At 37.6% G+C, this 22,920-nt stretch overlaps 1 protein-coding gene and 1 non-coding gene across 2 annotated transcripts; both read left to right on the top strand.

Annotated features, from left to right (window-relative positions):
- The first annotated feature begins 1,622 nt into the window (after positions 1 to 1,622).
- Positions 1,623 to 18,779, top strand: LOC143532227 (putative mitochondrial protein ymf1). The gene is made up of 2 exons (XM_077027337.1): positions 1,623 to 1,780; positions 18,331 to 18,779. The coding sequence occupies exons 1-2, from the start codon at positions 1,683 to 1,685 to the stop codon at positions 18,719 to 18,721; spliced, it is 489 nt and encodes a 162-aa protein (XP_076883452.1). The 5' UTR covers positions 1,623 to 1,682; the 3' UTR covers positions 18,722 to 18,779.
- A 3,420-nt stretch (positions 18,780 to 22,199) lies between these two features.
- Positions 22,200 to 22,272, top strand: TRNAK-UUU (transfer RNA lysine (anticodon UUU)). The gene has a single exon. It is a non-coding gene; the product is annotated as a tRNA-Lys (tRNA).
- The last annotated feature ends 648 nt before the right edge of the window (positions 22,273 to 22,920 follow it).

Raw genomic sequence — 22,920 nt, 5'->3', positions numbered from 1 at the left:
AGCGGTCGATCGGTTCGCATCTATGGTAAATCAATAGGTCCGCAGATCCATTCTTCTATACGATAAATCTCCATCTTGTAGCACCACCACGACACCGATTCCTCGACAAAACGCCTGATTTCGAGTCGGTGATTGTAAGACCAGCACAGATCGCCTCAATTGAAGTTCTATGAGATCAGAGAGAAGTTAATAAGACAGAGCAAAAGTGAAAGATGAAAGCACTATACCAAACGTAAGGGTAACCCAAATCTCTCTTGTTCAGCTAGCCTATTAGGCGTAGGCGCTGGTTGGTAGCTTGGTTATAGTCGTTATGATGAATGAAGGAGGACTGCTACACTTCCATGACACGGGAAAGGATCATGTGATTAGGAAAAGAAAGAAAAGGTGCAAGGTGAGGAGATATCGAGAGGTAGAATAGCTGAAATGAGTTCAAAGGAATTAGTTAAGAGACGCTTTTTTAGCACAGGCCACGGAGTGAAGTTGGAAGGGTCAATGAACTACGCAAAGGGCAAATCTTGGGCACCATTGTTGTCTATATACAAGTGGTGTAGGCGAAGCTGTGGCGACTAGTGGAGTAGATAGCGAGCTCCGCTTGAACAGAAAGCAGCAAGCTGCAAGCACTACTCTAAAAGCAGTGAGTTCCGCAACAAAAGCGAAGCAGGCCACGGTAGCGTATTTAGTTTTTCAGCTGCATCGTACCGTACTATGGGAGGGGTCCGTACCTCCTTTAGGTAGAGCCCCCTGCTCCTAATGTAGAGCCAGAACTACTGCTACCATGGAATCCGCGGTCACACATAAGTATCTCGCCTTCCAAAAAGGTTGCTAACTAGCACTAATCCTAATGGGGACCATCAATCAAGAAGGACTTCAAAGACTGCAATCTAATTGATAAAAAAAAAAAGAAGAAAGAGGGCCAACTATTCTAGTTGCGCCTCTAACCTTACGACACTTCCCTGATAAAAGGTCGAATTCAGCAGGACTGTAGGCACGAAATGCCGATCAAATCCGTTAAAGGAAGCCTAATCAATGCGCGCAAACAAGAAGATCTGACTGAGTTGATGATGGACCGGATCTCAAAAGGCGAGAGGCTTTCATAAAGACGTATGATAAAAGAAGGGTCGAGAGAGGCTTATTGCACAATCCACCCAACCCAGCTAAGCTAATCACTGCTGCATAAAATAAGAGAGTGGGAGGCCGGCCCAACTCTGGAGGTGCACACCCATTTATGAACATATACAAAGGGCTAAAGAGAGAAGTCCATGGAGAACTACCAAATCCAATTACTTTGATTTGTTCGTACCATTATGTCATCGATCACTGCTGGGTCGGTTGGTGAGTCACCCAAAAAAAGCATCGAGAAAGGGAAAGCATATATGTTTTATGAAATGATCAGCGGTTTCATTTATGCTATGCCCTACATCATGTTCGTCTGTGTTTATTGAGCTTCAGCGCCATGCGCTTTGCTTCGCTTTATAAAAGAGAGAGATCCTTGTCTTGAGAGTGAAAAGAAAGGGCAAGCAATAGAAAGGATAGTCCCTCGCGCGTTCGCGAGAACTACTAGAAAATGGTGAGATCATCAGATCGTTAGTGAAAGAGGGACCAACGACGATCCTATCCTAAAGGAGAATAAGGAGTAGGAGGAGTCAGTTTTCTTTGAAGATCGAGGAATCAATCTCCCAATTATGCCATTTGGAAGAAGTGTTCTACAGAGGGAAAGCCTGTTACGAGTAAGAGGAGAGGAAAGATCTCCAGAGTTTCTTATCTCATTCCATTCCAGTGGCTCAATGATGTGCTTAAAACAGTCAATTAAATATTAACTAAACTAAACAAGTAACAAAAACTAGACTTAAGACTCAACTACACAAAACACTGGCAAGTGAACCGGTCAATTGTACTAAAGCTAAGTAAGTCCGGAATATCGAACCCACAGGACTCTATAAATTACGTTAATTCACTAATTAGACTCGACTTACGACACGACTATTTATTATAAATGTTTTAAGGGGGGGGGGGGGGTTAAACTAATATTAAACTAAGAAAAATAAATGAACGAGTAAACTAGAAATAAACAATTAAACACAAGATCGAAACCAATCAGAGAAGGAATCTACCTAGGTAAGAATCCCATTCATCAACAATCATCAAGCAATGGACAAATAACATGATATGGGAACTGATTTCTAAACGTATTTATCTAACAAACCCTAAAGAACCCTTGATCGCATTAAGTAAAATCCTAAATAATAATTATTAGATTATTAAGCAATCAGTTATATTGATTTCCTTACAGTTATCAATTAGGGTTAATTAATAGTATCATAGGCAGGCAATCTCACGAAACACTAAACCCTAGATAACTTGATAAGCTAAACATGACATCATGAACAAGGATCAACACAATAATCAAGAATATTGTCACTAATCTATCCTAGCATGCGATTGACCAAGACACATGAACAACTCCTCACCTTACAGCTATTGGAATTTAGCAAAACATTCAAAATCCTAATCAACAAGCTTCTATGATATAATAGGCCTATTCAATCATAATAATCAAAACACCAAGTAATGATTAAATATAAACCCTAAATCTAAAGAACACAATCAAGAGATAAAAGATTTATGTGAAGCAATAGTTAATAATCAATCAAGATAACAAATACTCATATGCATCATGAAAGCAAAATCAAGTCTTTTACTATTAATAAAACAAAACCATAATCAAATTAATTGTCCAAAGCAAGAATCAAGCATCAAACATGTTCATCAAACCTAGGTAGACATGAAGTCAAGCCTAGAATCATTATTAAAAACAATCCTAAACAAGTCTTAAAAACAAAGAGGAAAGACATGACAAATAGTGAACAAGGTGTTGGTACACGGTTTTGCGTCTAGAGTCTTTGTATTTATCGTTAATGTTTTATTTATTAATTAATGTAATATTTAATGTTTATTATTAACTAGTTCGTTAAGGTTAAGTCTAGTTCGCTAGGGATGTTAGCGAACTAAGATATTATGATGTATTCCCTCCTGATTCGTTAGGGAATGTTAACGAATCAGGGGGTGGTTCGTTATATTAATTTATGTAACGAAGGGGAAGCTGGTTCGCTAGGGGATGTTAGCGAACCAGATCACCTTCTATATATATAGTGAACTACTGTTCACTTTAATGTAAGTTTTTGAGAATAATAGAAAGGACTTTGAGTAATCTCTCTCTCTCAAGCTTCACCTTAACGTTATACATATAATATATTGATAATATATACACATACATAACATTAAATCAAGGTTAATTATGAGCTAGATCTTTAATAGTATTAATCGGATATTCACATATCTGAGATCTGTTAATTGTTATTGATTGTTAATCCGGGATCAAACAAGTGGTATCAGAGCTGTTGGTGCTCTTTACACTTGATTTGATGTGTTAATTGTTATTGTTATCAAGTTTTTCGGTTTTTGTTTGATTTTGAATCAGTTTGTGTTTAGTTTGGTTGAATTATGGACGGATCGAATGGAATTTGTGTTGGTTAAGGTATTGGATAGGTGTGGATTAAAAGAGATTGAGGTTTGATTTGGATTTGTGTGGTTTGGTTTTGGTTTTGGTTTAAGTCTGAAACAGGGGTTTGTTTTTGATCAAATTGATTTGGTTTAAGGTGTTAATCGGTTACGAGGTTATGTGTATTGGATTCGGATTTGGTTTACGAGTAGATTGGTAGGTTATTTGTGCATTTTGGTTGAGTAACGAGGTTGTATTACGAATTTGGTATTGTTGAGTTTCTGGGTTTGATCTTCAAAATTTATGGAAATTCGTTTGAAGTTTTGAAGATTTGAAGATGAATGTAATTCGTTATCTTCTTCTTGGTGATTCGTTATCAACAGTGTTAATTCACTACCCAGTTCGTTAATCAATTCGTGTGAGTTATTGGTTCGTGTTATCTAATTCGTTAACTAGATTAACCGATTCGTGTGACACGTGTTCTTCTTGGGATTTGTGTCATAACAACCTTTGCCACGTGGCATAAGGTGTCAGAGTTTGTTACAAACGGTCGTAACAACCTGATTCACTATAGTGTGATTCGCTAGTCTACTGTAGCTGATTCGTTATATTAATTCGCTAAGCATTTCTTAGTGATTCGTTACTGATTATCATTTGATACGCTAAACTAATCCTTTGTGATTCGTTTAGTCAATTCGCTAAGTTGACTTGTGATTCGCTAAACCTTCATCTTATACCATTTGGATGATTCGTTAACCTTATTCGTGATTCGTTAAGTTGACTCGTTAAGTTGACTTTTGATTCGTTAAACACTCACCTCATTCGTTAAGGTGTTTCGTTACTGATTAGTCTTAACTTCATTAAGGATTGATTCGCTATAACTATTCACAGTTCGCTATAACTGTTCACTATTCGTTAATCTATTTCACTCTTTGATTCGTTAAACACTTAAATTTTCAAAAATGGCTGGTATGTATGCATTAGCGTCTCAAAACATGTTGATGCAACAGATGTTGCAACTTGATACCGAGATAGTTCACATTCTAAATGTCCACGTTTGATGAAGTTCTGTGACTTTGCCAAGTGGGAACCTCGGTTTCGTGCACATTTGGGATCTGTTCATCTTGACTGCTCATATTGTCTTGATGAAGTTTATGTTGCACCAATGATTGGTGATGATACTATTGGGTATAATCCTAAAGCCGTTTCTCAATACTCACAAGAAGAGAAAAAAGCTTTAGAAATCGAGATAAAAGCATATTCTACTTTGACTATGGCATTACCAGAAAATATTTTTCATCAAGTTGGTAGTATCAAGAGATGTGCGTCTTTATTTCAACATCTGCGTATGAGAAGCATGGGAAACACAGCTGAGAGTAAGAAAGTGATGCTCAAGTTTCAGTTTCGAAACTTTAACTTATTGAAAGGAGAAACAGTTGAAAAGATGACTACAAGATTTAATCATTTAATTGCTGAAATGGACAAGATGAATATGGAAATTTCTGAAAGAGATAAAATTGACACTATTAAAAGTGTGCTTCCAAGTTCCTACTCAACATTTCTAATGGTTTTGAAAGAAAATGATTATTTTCTGAATGAAGACTTGACGGCACTTGAATTTCTACAAAAGATCGAAGCTAGAGAATATGATCTTAAGTGTCAAAAATCCTCCAAAAAAAATCAAGATCCAGCTTTCTATGGTGGAAGTATGCCTCTTAGTTCAACGATCTCTCCAATCACTGCTTTTCTTACTCATGCTGCAAGTGAAAAAGAATCAATTATGTTTAATGATCCAAAAGTTTGTTTCTACTCTGCTGATAATTTAGATGGTTCTGGAAGTTCAACTAATACCAATCCATTAGCTACACCACCTAGTGTTAATATGAAAGAAGCTGGGCAAAATTTTGCTTTTCTGACAGCTTTTATGTCTTCATATGAAAACTTAGTGAGTAGTAAGATTGCCACTAGTGATTTAACAGATGAGGACTATGATCAGATAGATCCATATGATCTAGAAATCAAGGATTTAAAATGAAACATGGCTATGATCGTTCGTAAAGTTAAAAGATTCACGCAGAGAACCGGAAAAGATCTTCCAGCTTTAAATAAGAAGTTGGGTTTTGACAAATTAAAAGTAAAGTGTTATAATTGTCAAGAATTTGGGCATTTCACGAAGGAATGTGACAAACCAAGGAAAGAATACACTGGACCTCGTGGTCAAAGTCAAAATGCTTCTTCACCACGAGGAAGTGATGCTGAAAAGAAACCGTCTTCTTCTACAACACAAGCAATGTTAGCAAATGGAACTGATTGGTCACAACGGTTACTATGCAATGATGTTCAAGCAAATTTTGCTATGTTTGGGTTACATAAAGATTGTCAAGATGCTACTGGTAGTGAGATGTCTTCTGATAACGATTCTGGATCTGATTCTGACGACTCTTGCAACAAGCCTTCTGAATCAATGTTTGCTTGTATGGCCAAGATCAACGAGGTTAGTAACTCTATTTCTGCTACTTCAGTTGTTAAAACATCATGTGTTGACTGTGAATCTAACAAATCTAAGTTAGAAGTATTGAAAAATCAAAATGATAATCTTATAAGAGAAATTGCTTCTCTTAAGGATACTTATCGACAATCTCTTGAATCTCAAAGGAGATCTCGAGAAAAGATTGAAGCATTGTCGACAAGTAACCACGATCTCAAAGCCGAGTTATCTGTGAAAATGACCATTAATGACCAAAAGTTTCAGGAAATTTTGAAACATCGTTCTAAGATAACTGAGCTTGAGAATGAGGTTCTTGAGTTGAAGAATAAATTGGGGAAATTTAGGAATTCATCTTTTCTGTTGAATGAAATTACTGAAGTATCTGGAAAACAAAAAGATTCCAAGAAAGGTATTGGTTTTGTTGAAATTCCACCACCTTTTCATAATGATTATAAAATTAACCCTTTTACAAGAAAAGAAGAGGATTTGATTCAAAAAGAATCTATGATTTCTGAAAAACCTAAATTGGTTAAACCTGAAATCAAACCCCAAGTTGCTCCTCAAAAACCTCATGTGGAAAGTAAAAAGGTCTTTGTTGAAAATGTTGACAAAGTGATTATTGAGGATGTGTTTGAACCTGAGATAATACACAAGCATAAGAACATTCCTAGTTCTAATCATATTCTTTGTGAACCTCAAGAGTTTGAGGAAGCTGTGTATGGTTCATTCAAATATCAAATGAACAAGGAAGAAACTGTGAAAACCAAACCAGTGAGGGAAAAGAAGTTAGTTAAACCAAAGATTTCTGACGAGGACTTAATGCGTTTTATTAATCCTCCGAGTTCTAAGTCTTCATCGGCTAGAGTTTTTAAGTTAAAGGGAATGGATACGATGTTCACTGAAAAAGATATTCCAATAAGTATTATCAAACCTGAACTTATTGAGAATGTTTTTGTCAATGAAACTTCAAAAATTCAAGAACTTGAACGTGTGTATGCTCAAACAAAAACATCAGTTAAATCTGACCCATTGACTAAGGCAAAACAATTTGTAAAACAAGCTAAGAAAGTTAACTTGTGAAGTCAACAGGAACAGATACACTTAAAAGTTTTTCGAACTGTTCTAATTTAGATTTTTATTTAAAGAAAAAAACTTAATTATCTGATGAGTTTTCTAAGAGGATGACTAAAAATGTGAGTCATCTTCAACCGTCTGCATCATTTATTCCAATTACTTCACAACATCATCATGTAGACATGCGAACTTGTTTCTTATGCGGTCAACAAGGTCATGTTGTAAGGAATTGTAGTCAGCAGAAATATCAGAATCTTCATCCTTTTATAAAGGACAAATCTAAGCCAATTCCATTGGTCAAGGAGATCCTGAAACGACCTGTGTCGTTTGCTGATGATACTCATATTTTGTTCTCTAATGTGAATCCTCAGAAGGTTCTTCATGTCAATGAGACACACGGTCAAGTGAAGCCAAAATTCATTCCAACTGAGCCCATATGTCAAAACAAGAATTTAAATATTGTTCAGGCAGCTTATTTAAGACGAAAGTCTAGGAAGCCGGTAACTTATTCACATATAGCTGAACAACAGTTGAAATCTGTTAAAGTTAATGATCAAAGAGAAAACCAAAAGGTGCCCAAGACTGAGGCCTGGGCTGCCCTTTTAAACTAATCACTTTTGTTTGTGTGAAGGGTTCATCCAAGACCATTTCTGGTGAAAACTGGATCATGGATAGCGGATGTTCTCGTCATATCACTGGGAATCTTGACCTTTTAACCAACGTAAGAAATATTCAAGGAGGTTATGTAGCATTTGCAGGGAATTTTGGAGTCATGATCACACAAGAGGGTGAAGTTTTAAATGGTCACATTATGTTCGAGAAAGTAAATTATTGCGACAAAGTTGATCATAACTTATTGAGTGTATCGCAGATTTGTGATAAAAAGTACACTACGATATTTACTGACAAAGAATGTCTTATCTTGAAACCGGGTTATGTTATTCCCGAGGACATGGTTGTCATGCGATCACCACGATCAAATGATATTTATGTCTTAAATATGAGTTCTAAAGTATCCGCATCGATCGAAACATGTTTTGTCTCGAAAGAAACCGAGAAAGACTCGATTCTATGGCATCGTAGAATGGGTCATATACATGTCCGAAAGATGAATTATTTAATGGCAAATGACTTAGTTGAGGGTGTCTCGTTAAAGAATTTTAAGTTATCCGATCACCGCGTTGCATGTAAAAAGGGCAAGCAGAAGAAGCAGACACATCCCTCTAAGTTATTGAATTCCATTGATACTCCTCTTGAACGACTTCATATGGATTTGTTTGGTCTAGTGAATCGTGCGAGTATTTCTGGAGACTGGTATTGTCTTGTAGTGACTGATGATTATTCAAAATACTCTTGGGTATTATTTATGAGTTCAAAAGATCAAACACCGGTTTTGGTGCAAAATCTTATTACTAAGATCGAATCACTGTATAAACAAAAGGTGAGGAGAATCCGGAGTGATAACGGTACTGAATTCAATAACACTATATTGGATTTCTTTTGTATTCAAAAGGGAATTCACAGAGAATATAGTGCACCTTATGTACCTCAACAAAACGGTGTTGCTGAATGGAAAAATAGAACTCTGATTGAAGCTGCACGTACTATGCTTGCTGATTCAAAGCTTCCTGTCCAATTCTGGAATGAGGCAGTGAAGACAGCTTGTTATACCCTTAATCGAGTTCTAACTGTGAAACGACTCAAGAAAACAAGCTATGAGATCTTAAATAATAGAAAACCTAATTTAAAGTACCTGGAACCATTTGGGTGTCCGTGTACAATGTTGAAGAAGGATTCGGGTAAATTTGAAGAAAAAGCTATCGAAGGTTATTTCTTGGGATATGCATCTCCAAAGAAAAGGGTTTTTAATTTCACATCTGGTTGTGTTGAAAAATGGTACCATGTGGACTGTCAAAAGTACACAACTCCTCCTCAAGGGAGAGGTCCAGACTGGATGTTTGATTACGATAGTTTATTTAATTCATTCACTCCTTCGACTGAACACATCGATGAAGATCTGGTTCGAGCATACTTTGAAGATCATTTGACCATTCCAAGATCTTCAAGTTCTAATGATGTTGAAGCTCAACCAGATGCTCCAACTGAAGAACCTCAAGTTGTTTCTCCAGTTGTTATTGATAATGTTTCTACTTCTTCTGATGATGATCAAGCTGAAGTTTAAGTTATTGATCTTGACAGTGATAATGTTTCATCTCCCGAGTTGGGTGAACATTACACTAACTTATTCGATAATGTTGTTGTTCCTGAGAATCCCACTCTTTGGATTCATGGATATCATCCACAGGAAAACATCATTGGTGAACTTGATGTGGGCGTTCGTACACGTCATCAAGTTGCTTCGTCAAGTGATCATAACGTATTGTGTGCTTATACTAAATTACATTCTTCAGGAATTGTGAATATTGCTAAATTCTATTGCTTTCTATCTCAAGTTGAGCCAACGACAGCTCGTAAGGCACTTGAAGATCCTTCTTGGGTAGAAGCTATGCAAGAGGAATTACAGCAATTTGCACGTTTGGGTGTTTGGGATTTAATAGACAAACCTGCTAGAGTTAAGAAAGTTATTCCGACTAAGTGGGTATTTAAGTGTAAGAAGGACGATCGAGGGGTGATTGTCAGAAACAAAGCACGTTTAGTGGTGCAAGGTTTTTTTCAGCAAGAGGGTATTGATTACACAGAGGTATATGCTCCAGTTGCAAGATTAGAGTCGATTCGAATCTTCCTGGCTTATGCAGCTTATAAGAATATTAAGGTCTATCAAATGGATGTTAAAAGTGCTTTTCTCAATGGTGAATTACACGAGGAAGTGTTTGTCCAACAACCACCTGGTTTTGAAGATCCTGATTATCCGGACCGTGTTTACCTATTAAACAAGGCCATGTATGGTCTACATCAAGCCCCGAGAGCTTGGTATGGCACGCTCGCCGACCATCTGACATATAATGGCTTCAAACGAGGAACTGTTGACTGCACTTTATTTCATAAAACTGTTGGTGATGATCTTCTTCTAGTCCAGATTTATGTTGACGATATTATTTTTGGGTCTACAAACGACACATTGTGTAAGGAGTTCGAGAAGTCCATGCAAACAAAGTTCGAGATGAGCTCGATGGGAGAGATGAATTTCTTTTTAGGGTTGCAGGTTCATCAGTCTGCTCACGGAAATTTTATTCACCAGACTAAGTATGTGAATGACGTCTTGAGCCGATTCAAGATTTCTGTCGGAAAAATCCCTTCTACTCCTCTTCCAGTAGGGCACAATTTATCACCGGATGAATTGGAGGATTCCGTTGATCCTACCCTCTATCGTGCCATGATTGGTTCTTTAATGTATTTAACGGCTTCTCGCCCTGATATTATGTTTGCTGTTTGTCTTTGTGCTAGGTATCAAGCAAGTCCACGAGTGACTCACCTAGCTGCAGTCAAGAGAATTCTTCAGTATTTTAGGGGAAATCCAGACATCGGGTTGTGGTACCCCAAGGATGATACTTTCGACTTTACTGCCTACTCAGACTCAGATTATGGAGGATGCAAGATCAATTTCAAATCAACGACTGCGGGATGTCAATTTTTACGAAACCGGCTTGTTTCCTGGCAGTGTAAGAAGCAGACAACGGTCTCCACTTCAACCGCCGAAGCTGAGTAAGTTGCAGCCTCGAGTTGCTGTTCCCAGGTTTTGTGGATACAACAACATCTTCGTGACTACGGTTTGAAGTTTCTTACTACTCCTATTTTGATTGATAATTCTGCTGCTATTAGTATCACCAAGAATCCCGTACAACATTCTAAAACGAAACATATCGAAATTCGATATCATTTTATACAGGATTGCTATGAAAAGAAATTAATCGATCTTGAGAAAGTACATACTGATTTTCAGAAAGCCGATCTGTTTACTAAAGCTTTTGACAAAACACGTTTTAAATTTTTGCTTGATTTAAACGGATTGAAGACCCTCGCTGATATCCTTAAACAAGGATGACTATCTTTATTTTCTGTCATATTTTTCTTTTAAAATTTATTTTGGTTTTAGGGGGTGAAAATCTAGAAAATACAAAAAGAATGTGTTTTTTCGATTGTTTAGATAAAATCCAAAAACATTAAAAATTCAAAATTCAAAAATATTGTGATTTCTGTTCTTTAATGTTTTTCGTTTAAATATTTAGAAAAACCAAAAACATTTTAAAATTTTTGAAAAACCAAAAAGAATGTGATTTATGTTTTGTACAGAAAAATCCGATAATCCAAAAAGATTGTGAAAGTTATTTTGTTTATAAGAAATTTGAAAAGACAAAAATATTGTGTTTTTAAAGTTTGTATAGAGAAAAACCAAAAAGATTTTTAGATTATTTTCTCGCTGAAAATTATGTCGCTTATTTAAGTTTGTGAAGCATGCTTGCATGTCTTGATCCTATTATTCACTTGTGAATTGATGGATAGCCATGTATTTATAAACTTAAATTAACTGGGGCGATTAAATTTATCTTTTATTTACTTTATGCTCCTCAAAATTTTGAGTTTTTGAACCAAAAAGAGAACATGATAGTACATTGATTATCTTGACCCCAAATTCAGAAAAAAGTAAGCTTAAAAGACTGTGTGCTTAATTGCATTGGTGCATTGGTAGATCTTAAAACAACCCAGTAGAGTATAGTATGTGATATAAACATAAAGAAATGCCAAATTGAAAGGGGTGTTAGTCTCTAGAAAAAGTCTTGGTGAGGATGGCAGTAATGTAATAACCAGTCATACTTAAGCCTTATATTTGTTGATCACCCAAAAATAAACTAAAGCAAATAACAAGCGTTAAGATTCTGGACATTGTGAGTATTTATGCGGCTTAACCGTCTGGGTATTCATAAGCATGAATATTTCACTCGCTTTCTAGAGCAAACCCAAAGTCATTAAACTTGATCACCTCTGTACTTCATACAATTTAAATTACTGACTTGATCAAAATCCGCTGTTAGTCATACAATTATTCATCCCTTGCGTGCGTCTTAATACCAATAAGAAACGGACCCCAGGGGATACAATGTATGTAAGCCAACAGATGGACTCGTGCATACTCACTCACAGTAAAGGAAACTTGATGCATTGCATAAAATTTCGAAATCGGTATCAAAATTTTGATCAACAATATAATGGTTTAAGTCAAGTTAGGGTGATTTGGCAAAAATCAAATTAAGCTTGAACCGAGATTAGAGGCTGATAGTTTCTGATATTCTGTGCTTTAATTGAACAAATTAATCATATCACAAAAATACTTGAATGTGTGTTATTAGATTTATGTGGATAACAATACCAATGACCGACTTATCGTCAGTCATAATATCGCTGAAATATAAAACTGTGATGGAAGGGCAATTTAGTCATTATGATTCTCTGCTCAAACTCAACAAAAATACAAAAATATGTACCACTTTTGATAAAAATCATTGAAAAACACAAAAAGATTGTCTATTTTTTTTGGACCGGATATTCTTTTGTAAATACGTTCTTTATTTTTTATAAAATACCAAAAATTATTTTCGTCTTCTTTGTACAAAATACTTAAATAGTTTTAAGTTATGTTTCGGAAAACTGAAACGTTTTTTAAGGTATTTGGTTGTCGGGATAAAAGGTTTCTCGATAACCTAATTTTATTTATTTTATTTAATTATTTAATTCATTTAATTATTTAATTTAAAATTAAATAAAAGATTTTTTAATTACAATCTAATTCGTTATTTATGGATAACGAACGAGGTGGTTCTTTAGCGAACTAGCCTCTGGTTCGCTAACCTAATTCGCTTCCGCACTCTGTAACGAATCATCCCTTCGTTATGCATATTTAACAAATCATGACACGAATCATGTCTTGATTCGCTACCTTTAATTTAACGAATCAAGTAGCGATTCGCCAACATAAGGTAATGAATTGAGTTAGCAAATGGGCTAATTCGTTAACTTTAATTTAAACGAATCGTCTGATTCGTACAAGTTGTACCTTGGGTTGCGTGCATTGTTATATAAGACAAGAAAACGAACAGTCTTCCACTGTTCGCCTTCTTCCTTCATCTTTAATAAACCCTGTTCAAATTTTCTCTGAAATCTCAACTTTCTTATTTGGATATTCCAAGGATATATTTGAGTGTCTAAGGTATAGCCGATCATGGCGATATAATTTTCGTAAAAAATGGCTACGAATTGATAGTTAAATTATGAACTTTTAAGAGCTTAAGGGTTTCCGATGTTTTGAAATCCATTTGTGTATAATTTATGATAATAACTGTATGATTTTGATGTCATTGTGATCGGAATCATATTCCGATACCCTTGGTGGGCTTCATTAATGATTTGATTGTTGTTTGCTGGGTTAATTATTGTTTTGTGATATTGGTGTTTACAGTAGGTTCGTCTAACCTATGTACTTAGAGATTTTGAGTATTAATCTCATTCATCTTCGATTACGACTGTAATTCCGAGTACAATGAGCTCATTATTGTGATGATTCGACGATAGTTATGGCCTAATTGTTTTCGGGTTCATCTGGTTGACTATCTGTGTTCATCCTAATTTTGACCTTGACTTTATGAAGTCAAAAAACAAGTCTTAATTATGACCATTCGTTAGTCTTAGCGAATTGGAACTGTTTCGTGTCTAATTCGTTAAGATTTTACACGAACTAGCTAAGCGAATAAGATGTTACACGAATCAGATTTGGTTTCGCTTAAAATATAATGAACTAGAGTTTAGTTCGTTAAAATTAAATAGTAATTCGCTATGTTCAGTTCGTTAAGATATTTACTTGATAGTGAATTGCCTGATTCGTTATCTTATTGTAACGAATCAGAGTGATTCCTAACGAATGACATTAATTAAATTCATTTAATTTAATTAAAGGATTTAAATCGTCTAATACGTAAATATATTAATTACACATATCTTTGATTATATATTTTGAGATCTATTCTTATATTCGGTTTTCTTAATACAGTAAAACATGGCTGATCAAGAACAACAAAATCAACCACCACAAGAACAACCTCCACAAGGAAAACCACAACAACAAGATCAACAAGCTGAAGTGATCTTACTGCCATTCGATAAGAAGCACAACATCTGTGCTTATGTTGATCACGATGTGACTGATTTGAGAACGTTTGGAGCTATGTTAACTTTCTTGCGACGTTCAAAGATATACTATGCAATCACTGCTAAACCTAAAGTGTATCTTAGTATAATCAAACAATTTTGGAACACGGCGGAATATGTTGAAGCAGATAACTGGGTTCGAGCTACAATTAATCAGACTCCAATTACGATTGATGTTGAGGTCATTCGTCGAGTACTTCAATTTGACGATAATGATGATAACCCGAGTGAATTTGACAGGACATTGGTTAGGGGTTTATTCACACGTTTGAATTATGGAGGTGATATTCGTAAATCTATGTTGAACAAGAATGGGTTGTGTCCACCATACAAGTATTTGTTGCATGTTTTACTTCATTGTATGAGTGGACGTCGCGGTGGTTTTGATGAATGTAGAATAAGTTTGCAGTCGGCATTTGTTGCTCTAATCCTGAACAAGCCCTTCAACTACTCAAAACTCATCTTTGATCATCTGAAAGAGCAAGTTCAGCAAACTCTACCGTCAAAGAAGTTCTTGATGTACCCTCGCTTTTTACAGCTAATTATTCAGGATTTGATTCTGAATTTGGTGATTGATAGATCGTTGGTGAACGATGTTCTTGATATGGAACATATGAAAGATGAAACGGTGCATCGTATGTTAATTTATAGAAAAGACAAGCCACAAGATAAACGGATGATGGTCATATAATCAATCCGGATTACGTATGTCCTCCTAATGAGCGCTGGATCCACGATGATTCGGATTCCGAGCGTGAAGGGGAAGAAGGTGGGAACAATGATGGTGGAGATGATGATGGTGATGGTGATGGTGATGGTGAAGCTGGTGAACGTGCTCCTAAAGAACAACAGGATGCAATCGATGCTGCTCTAGTTGCCACCATGAAAGCTCAGCTGGAAAGAAAAAGAAAGGGTAAAGCTGTAGCTACTGGTGAACCATCAAAGAAGCCCCGCGTGTCTGCTAGGGCTAGGGTAATTATTGGAACTCCACCACCACGTCAATCAACTCCTCAAAGCTCGGCGGTGCCGCTAACTACTAGCACTCTGATGCTCACCTTGACGACGACGATGGTGTCACATGAGAGGCTCGGTCTTATTCCTCAAATGGCGTTAACCGAAATACCGAGGCCTCCTGCTGTGTTGTCTACAGTCTCGTCTACCACATCAATGAGACCTCCTCCTACACCAACAACTACTCTTTCTCCACCTCCGCCTAGTGATGTCTCTTTCATGAGAATTACTCGGCCTCAAGGACCTGTTCATCCTGTTCATCCATCCGTATACAACTTTCCACTAGGTCGTCAAACTGAAATGCTGTTAAATCTGCTACATCTATATGAAAATCAAATGGCAGCTGACCGTCAAACTCAAGAACGAATCATGGAGAATCAACGACGAATGATGAGTTATATTTCTTTTTGTCAAAAAGAGACTAAGTCGTTACGTACGATTGTTGAGTCTCAGGGGGTGAAATTAAAAGAACAAGAAGAGTTGATTTTACAACTAACTTGTAAAGAAGACGCCCTCAAGAAACTTAAGAATAACGATGATGATCCTGACGATTCTGATGCAGGAGGTGAGCCTAAACAATCGCATGGTTCATCCTCTGGTGCAGATGTTAGTGGCGGTGATGATTCGAGCAAGCAGATAATTATTTATCAAGATCCAACAGCTGCTAAGCCAATTGAAATGATTGCAGCTAACACAGTGGTATTTGTTGATGGATCAGGGGTAGTTTGTAGTGTGGTAAACAAAGATGAGATAGAGGCTGGTGAGTTTGTGATTAGTTGACTGCTTGACACGGGAGCAGATTTCGATTTTGCTTGGGCTGAATGACGATCAGTTGACTGCTTTAGAGACTGAGCCCGATGTCGAAGTTATAACTGAGGAAGAATTGGAAGTTGATCCGTTATTTATGAACACAAACTTTATTTATGAGGATGAAGAGATTGAGATGGAGGATGTTACAGCTGAAGAGTACCCGGACTTTTACCAACACGCAAACGTTGATCAAGGTGCTCCGGTATTTCATGAAGAAGTAATTAAAGAGACTGAGGATGACCTGGAAAAGGTTGTGTAGCGAACAGTTCCTTCACTCAAAGAAGTGACTGATGAGGACGTAGAAAGATGGTTCAAACTTCAGAAACTGGGTAAAATTATCAGTGCTTATCATTATGTAGATCAAGAAAGAAAAGATACTGCTGCTTCTTGGATTGAGGCTAATCAGGTGACTACCTTCAAGACTGTTTCAAAGGTACACGGTGATATTGTTTCATGGGCTTATGACTCTGACCTTAAGGTATGTATAGTAAAGTGGGAAAAGGGTGTCCAGTATTACGAGAGGATAATGGATGTTTTAACTCTACCGCGTTGGGATGTACGTACCCTCGCGAGACGTCCATTTATCAATCGTGGGGGTCACCGAATGGCTGAGTGGTTTCATCAACACTTACTGTTCGAGGTCAATCATGGCTTCAAATTCTTCAAACCCCAGGTCCCAAGACGTAAGCGCATTGATGATATTGATCCAAGGACCGGCTGGAAGAAACTTGTCTTGAAAGTGAAGCCACCAAAGACGATGAAAAAGGTTCCTGTGAAGAAAATGCCTCAAGATATTTATCTGTCTTTCAACCGTTGGTACTATGGCAATCGTACTGGCGAGGCCGTTATTGTTCGTGGTCGAGGACTGCAGACTAAGCTCCTCAAGATAATTGACCCAATGTGGTTGGTTAATTTATTAGAGACAGACAACGACGTGCTACACAGGAAGCAGATTTTGTTTGAACGCCAAGAAGATTACGACCTGGCTATGCAATTCCAACGAGTCGTTCGTGTGTGTCATGAACATGGAATTCATAGTTGCAGAGATTGGCAGTCCAAGCGCTTTAAATAAGTTAAAGACAAAGAGCTCAAGACGAGGGGGTGTCTGTTAGTGCACGGTTTTGCGTCTAGAGTCTTTGTATTTATCGTTAATGTTTTATTTATTAATTAATGTAATATTTAATGTTTATTATTAACTAGTTCGTTAAGGTTAAGTCTAGTTCGCTAGGGATGTTAGTGAACTAAGATATTATAATGTATTCCATCCTGATTCGTTAGGGGATGTTAACGAATCAGGGGGTGGTTCGTTATATTAATTTATGTAACGAAGGGGAAGCTGGTTCGCTAGGGGATGTTAGCGAACCAGATCACCTTCTATATATATAGTGAACTACTGTTCACTTTAATGTAAGTTTTTGAGAATAATAGAAAGGATTTTGAGTAATCTCTCTCTCTCTCTCAAGCTTCACCTTAACGTTATACATCTAATATATTGATAATATATACACATACATAACATTAAATCAAGGTTAATTATGAGCTAGATCTTTAATAGTATTAATCGGATATTCACAGATCTGAGATCTGTTAATTGTTATTGATTGTTAATCCGGGATCAAACACAAGGAATGAAAGTTAGAGCGATAAAACCCTTAGCAATTGATCCTTGAACACCTCCTTGAAAGAGCTCTTGATCCTTCTTGATTCTTAGCTTCAAAATACCTTCAACACCTTGGTTTCTCTCTCAAAATCGGCTGGAGTACAGCCTGAATTCGTCTAGGTTTGCAATCTTAAGTTTATATAGCGAGAAACGGGCTTGGACTTGCAAAAATATGTTGACCAGAAGGCCTAGGCGCCGCGCGACCGGGCCTGGCCACCCCCGTCGCGCGGCGCGGCGTGCTTTAGGGAGAGGTAACGAAATTTCCATGTTATTTCATGCTAGATCTTGTTAAAACTCATTCTTGAACTCCAAGTAACGATGAGAAGCTTCTAGATCTTCTTTTTCTTGACTTACAAATCACCATCTACATGAAAACAAATCGAAACGCTAAGTGGAATAATCATGTAATCATTAACGAGCAAAACGAACTCAAACTTATCATGAAATGATAGAAAGAATTAAAGCTTAACATTCAAGACACCAAACGATATAAAACACAATAAACATTTAATACTTGATTCAAAACCTAAATTAATAAAAGATAAACGAAATACGAATCAAACCGAACTCAAAACATTAAAGAAACACAACTTTACACGGGATTCGAGATGTATAAATAGATGTATATCACTCGACAAATAACCAATGGCGAAAACTAAGAAATCGATGGTTTCCCGGTAGAACCCTATTTCGCCCAAGTTGTTTCAGAACCAGGAAAAAGAAGCGTTTTTTCGCACAACTTGCGCATAGTGCAGGTCCCACTTGTATATCATATATGGCCGAAGAAGCATCGAACAGGTTGGAGTTCTTACCTTCTTGGGATTCCATGGACCAAGATCTGCTTTTATTATATAGGCAATACCGATCTACTTTAGTAGATCATATGGATGTAGAAAAACCTTCTCATTTTGATGAATTAGAAACATCTCTTTTCCATTTCTATTTACCTAGTTCATATCTTTGTTTCGTGTGTTCCCCGGAGGAATTCGATCTCTTTAATATCGGGATACCACCTAAATAACTATAACTGCGGCCAGAGAGTAAAATAGGTCGGGAAGAAAGAGTCTGAGGTTGGGTTGGACGACATACATCTTGGTTGGTCCCACCACCACTGGTGATTGGACATATATAGAATCCAGTGTTTTAAAAACCGGTTCAAACCGGCCTGTTGAACCGGTTAAACCGGATTCCGCATTCTAGGCCGGTATTTTGAGTCCGGTATTTATGACCAGTTTGCTAGAACATTGTACCGGCGGTTTTTGTCTAAAATACCGGTTTTTACAGGCAAATCGGTTTTAAGCACGAGAAATTTTTGATATTTGCGGCCCATATTTTTTCAAAAATACTTTTAACCGAACAATTAACATTCAAATGTGTAAACTTTAGGACTGTTTTTTTAAAATGGATTGCTTTTGCATTATTTTTTTAATATGAATTAACTTTCAGATTATTTTTTGTTATAAGAATCATTAAGTTTTGGGTTATTTTTGGATTAAAATTACATTTATAGAAAATTATAAGGTAAACTATTCAACCGGTTGAACATCCCATTATAACCCGGTTCAACCGGTTGTACCATTTTTAGCTCAATCCGGTACTAATAAAATACCAGTTTTTAAAACATTGATAGAATCTTTCTTCTTAAAAAGTCTTCTATTATATATCATTTTATATTCTTATTTATTGAAATAGCTGCATGACCACAAAACAGGGTGAAAAAAACTGAAAGCCAATCTTTTAAGTTCCTCCCAAATACATGGCTTACATACCCGACTCAACCTTCTTAGAAAACAATCGAATCAAGGGTCTGGAGGAGAATTGGCCATTCAATCTTGTAAACTAAATGAGACCAAAATTGGAGAAAGAGATACGAACGGAAAGGAATAACCAATTGATGAAAGAACATGAAATCATTTTGTTTCAATAGAGGTACGAGAAAGGGTAGGGGGCAATGAAGTAGGTGAAGTGGTTGGGTTTTGCGAGCTGTTCCCACCACTGCTGGATGTGATTCCAAGAGCCGAACGAGAATGAATACCATACTGGAAAAGTCAAGACCAGCCTCCCTAATGGAATGTTTAACCGATCCATTCTGATCCGACCGAATTGGTACAGAAGTTGTAACATGGGAAAAGCACTGAAAACACGACTTATTTGAATAACCCGGTGACCTACCAATTGTAGAAGTAGAATTTTTGGCAAGCAATAAGCACTTAAATAATACAATTCAAATGTACCATCTTCTTCCTCATTTCGAGGAAAAGGTGCGGAAGGAAAAGAAAACAACGGAGGGATCCTAATCGGACCTAAATGGGAATGACATGAAAAGTCTTTTTCAAATCTAGCATTAAGGGCGTTACGACGATATATGAGGGGAATGGAGAAAAACTGGTAATTGGTGTGGAGGGGAAGGTCTGTTAATAATATAGTTCAAGAAAGAGTCGACTAATTTCCTTACTTCTTCGTTCTTTCTAATTCATTCACTTCAATACTAGTTCTAAACGCTGAGTAACATCATCTTCAACCAACCTCCATCATACCGATGCGACCACTAAAGAATTGCTTATACACTAAACAACTGCTTATACACGCTTACTAAAAGACTGACTTTTATTCATATTCAATTCATTAGGCCAGCGTGAAACTAAGAAAGATAGATGTGCCTAAGGCGTAAGCAAGCTGTGCAAGCTAAAAGAAGAGGAGAGATGTTCGCAATAACTACCACAAGAAAGCCGCACCTATCTCTAAAAGGGCCCGTCACTTCATTCGTACCTTCTTGGCTTAGGCTTGCGACTTCACTTACGTTATGGCCTTGCCGCCCTTTTCTAGCAGAAGCTAAGCGCTTGAAAAGCGCGCTAAGAAAGGTTGCTTCTGTCGGCCTTTATGTGCAACTGTCCCCCAGTAGTGGAAGATAGGGTCATCGTACATACAAGAATCTTCCAGTTCTTACGAAAGCTCTTTCTCACCAGTCAAGTACCCTGTGTCTTATCTTATAGCCCGACGCGGCGGGTCACCCTTTTAATTCAGTAAATAGAAGAAAGTATTAGATAAGGAGTAGGTGAGTGAGTCCTCGCTGACCTGAGCTACTTCGATCACCTAGCAGGCCTTTTATTTGGTAGGTAATATCGCCCAAGCGTATCATCAGATTTTACTACAAAGGAAGGAACTCGGCAGAAGATCAGTCTGCCAGAAAGGCCTACTTATCCACGGGTTCATTGATAAAAAAACCGTCGTAGGAATGGAGACATTTCAATAGAGCGGAGGCGAACTGATCAACGAGAAATAGGCCCTACTCACTACAAAGGAATACACCACAAGATCGAACTGCACTCATGCCTCTCCCGCATCAAGTTAACCGCTAGACTGGAGCTTTGTAGCATGTTGACGAAGACTTCCGAACTGAGGGTTCGGTCAGTACAAAATATTACTTTGTCTCCTCGGAAGAAGAATAGTCCCGCTCTCTAGCCGACTGATCCCGTTGATCAAACTGGGAGGGAACGTGTCACATTAGAGGTGAACGATCAGAGGTGTCCTCTAATCACTATGATGAGCTAGTCCCTCTTTTAGTAAACTCAGCTATGAATATTCCAAAATGAATGTCGGGCTCTTTCTTTCACAGCTAACCCCATTTTCTTAATGCCGAGACTTTCTCTTTCGTAGAGCCCCAAGCTTGTGGTCCTCCTTTGGGTTTGGGTTCAATTGGATGAATCTGTCAAGTCAAGGTCGATGTACGTAGAAGTAAGGAAGGTGCATCGGCTCTTTCTCATTCTCGCTCGGGAGCAAAAATGAACATACCTGCTACCTACTATATAGGACCTTAGACCAGGAATTCTACCTTTGTCGAAGCGGAACCAATACCACTGCATTGCGCTCGAAAAGTTGAGCGGCCGCCGGCCCTTCCGTGCACAGATATAGATTCATTCTTCGTACCTGGTCCAGCCTCACAACCCTTCGTGGGTTGGTAAGAAGTCAGTCTTGTTTGGTAAGACGGAATTTGACAAAGAAAAGAGAGTGCTCGCCCCAGCCAACAAAGACCGTAATTACCTTGATAATTGCTCCTCCCCTTCTTCGTCTTTAAGGCTTTAAGGCGAACCGTTTGGCGGCTGGAAATAAATACGACCTCACCTTCTCATAGATGGTGTCAGTGAGAGCCATTTTAGTCCCCCCCCCCTGTTGACCTTTTTTGTAGAGAGAATCTTCAATGAGTGGAAACAAGCAACCTTACTAAGCTAAGAAAGGTGCTTGTTGAGTAAGGCTGGCTTTCTTCGAAAGCTTGAGCGCTTCATTCTCATATCGATCATTCAATATCCATGACTTTTCAATAAGGGGCGCGTTAGCTAGGCTGTTTTCTTACAAGAGTGCTAGCACGCGCCCTTACGTTTTCTTTTCTTGCTCTGCAGTAAGAGCCTCATACAAAGCCGCGCCCCTTTAATATGATGAAGAGGGGCCCCGCCATCTTTGATTTTCGGCACCAATCCTTATTTATTGCTACATATTTTTTGGGGTGTATAGCTCAGTTGGTAGAGCATTGGGCTTTTAACCGAATGGTCGCAGGTTCAAGTCCTGCTATATCCAAACCAAACTTGCACTATACTATGAGTAAGGATGTGTAGTAGGTCAAAGAGCACTCTTTGGCCTTTAGATTAGAGGCGCTTTGCCATCTTTGATTGGAAGGAAACATATATCTAAAGTGTGCAGTGAGGGATCTTTATATTCTAGGTAGCCAGTCTTTACTTCACTCGACCCAAGCAATGCCAAAAGAGTCCCCTATCTTTCTTGGTCGGACCAAGCCAACTATTTCAGACAAGTCTTTCCTATTTTTTAGAGCAAGAAGCAGAACTACAAGAAAGCTTTCTTTATCTTTATGGATAACCATTTCATTTTCAAATATAGTTAGGAGACTTTACCCAAGAAATGGGTAAAAAAATGGAAAGATCGGACATGGGAATAGCTCTAATACCAATACGGACTGCCCATTTCAAATGTTGTGCTTTCTTCAATTGCATACCTATACAAGGGTTCAAGTTTTGATCGATATTTGCGGAGTTGACCATCCCTCTTGAAAACGAAGATTTGAAGTGGTCTATAATTTATTGAGTACTCGGTATAACTCATGCATTCGTGTACAAACCAATGTAAACGAAGTAACACAAATATCCCCAGTAGTCAGTCCATTTCCATCAGCCGGCCGGTGGGAGCGAGAAGTTTGGGATATGTTTGGTG

The sequence above is a fragment of the Bidens hawaiensis genome, unplaced genomic scaffold, assembly GCF_021521415.1.
Source record: "Bidens hawaiensis isolate Kalapana, Puna unplaced genomic scaffold, B.hawaiensis_p1.1 tig00009413_1, whole genome shotgun sequence".
Lineage (NCBI taxonomy): Eukaryota > Viridiplantae > Streptophyta > Magnoliopsida > Asterales > Asteraceae > Bidens > Bidens hawaiensis.
This window is presented reverse-complemented; position numbering and strand designations above follow the sequence as displayed.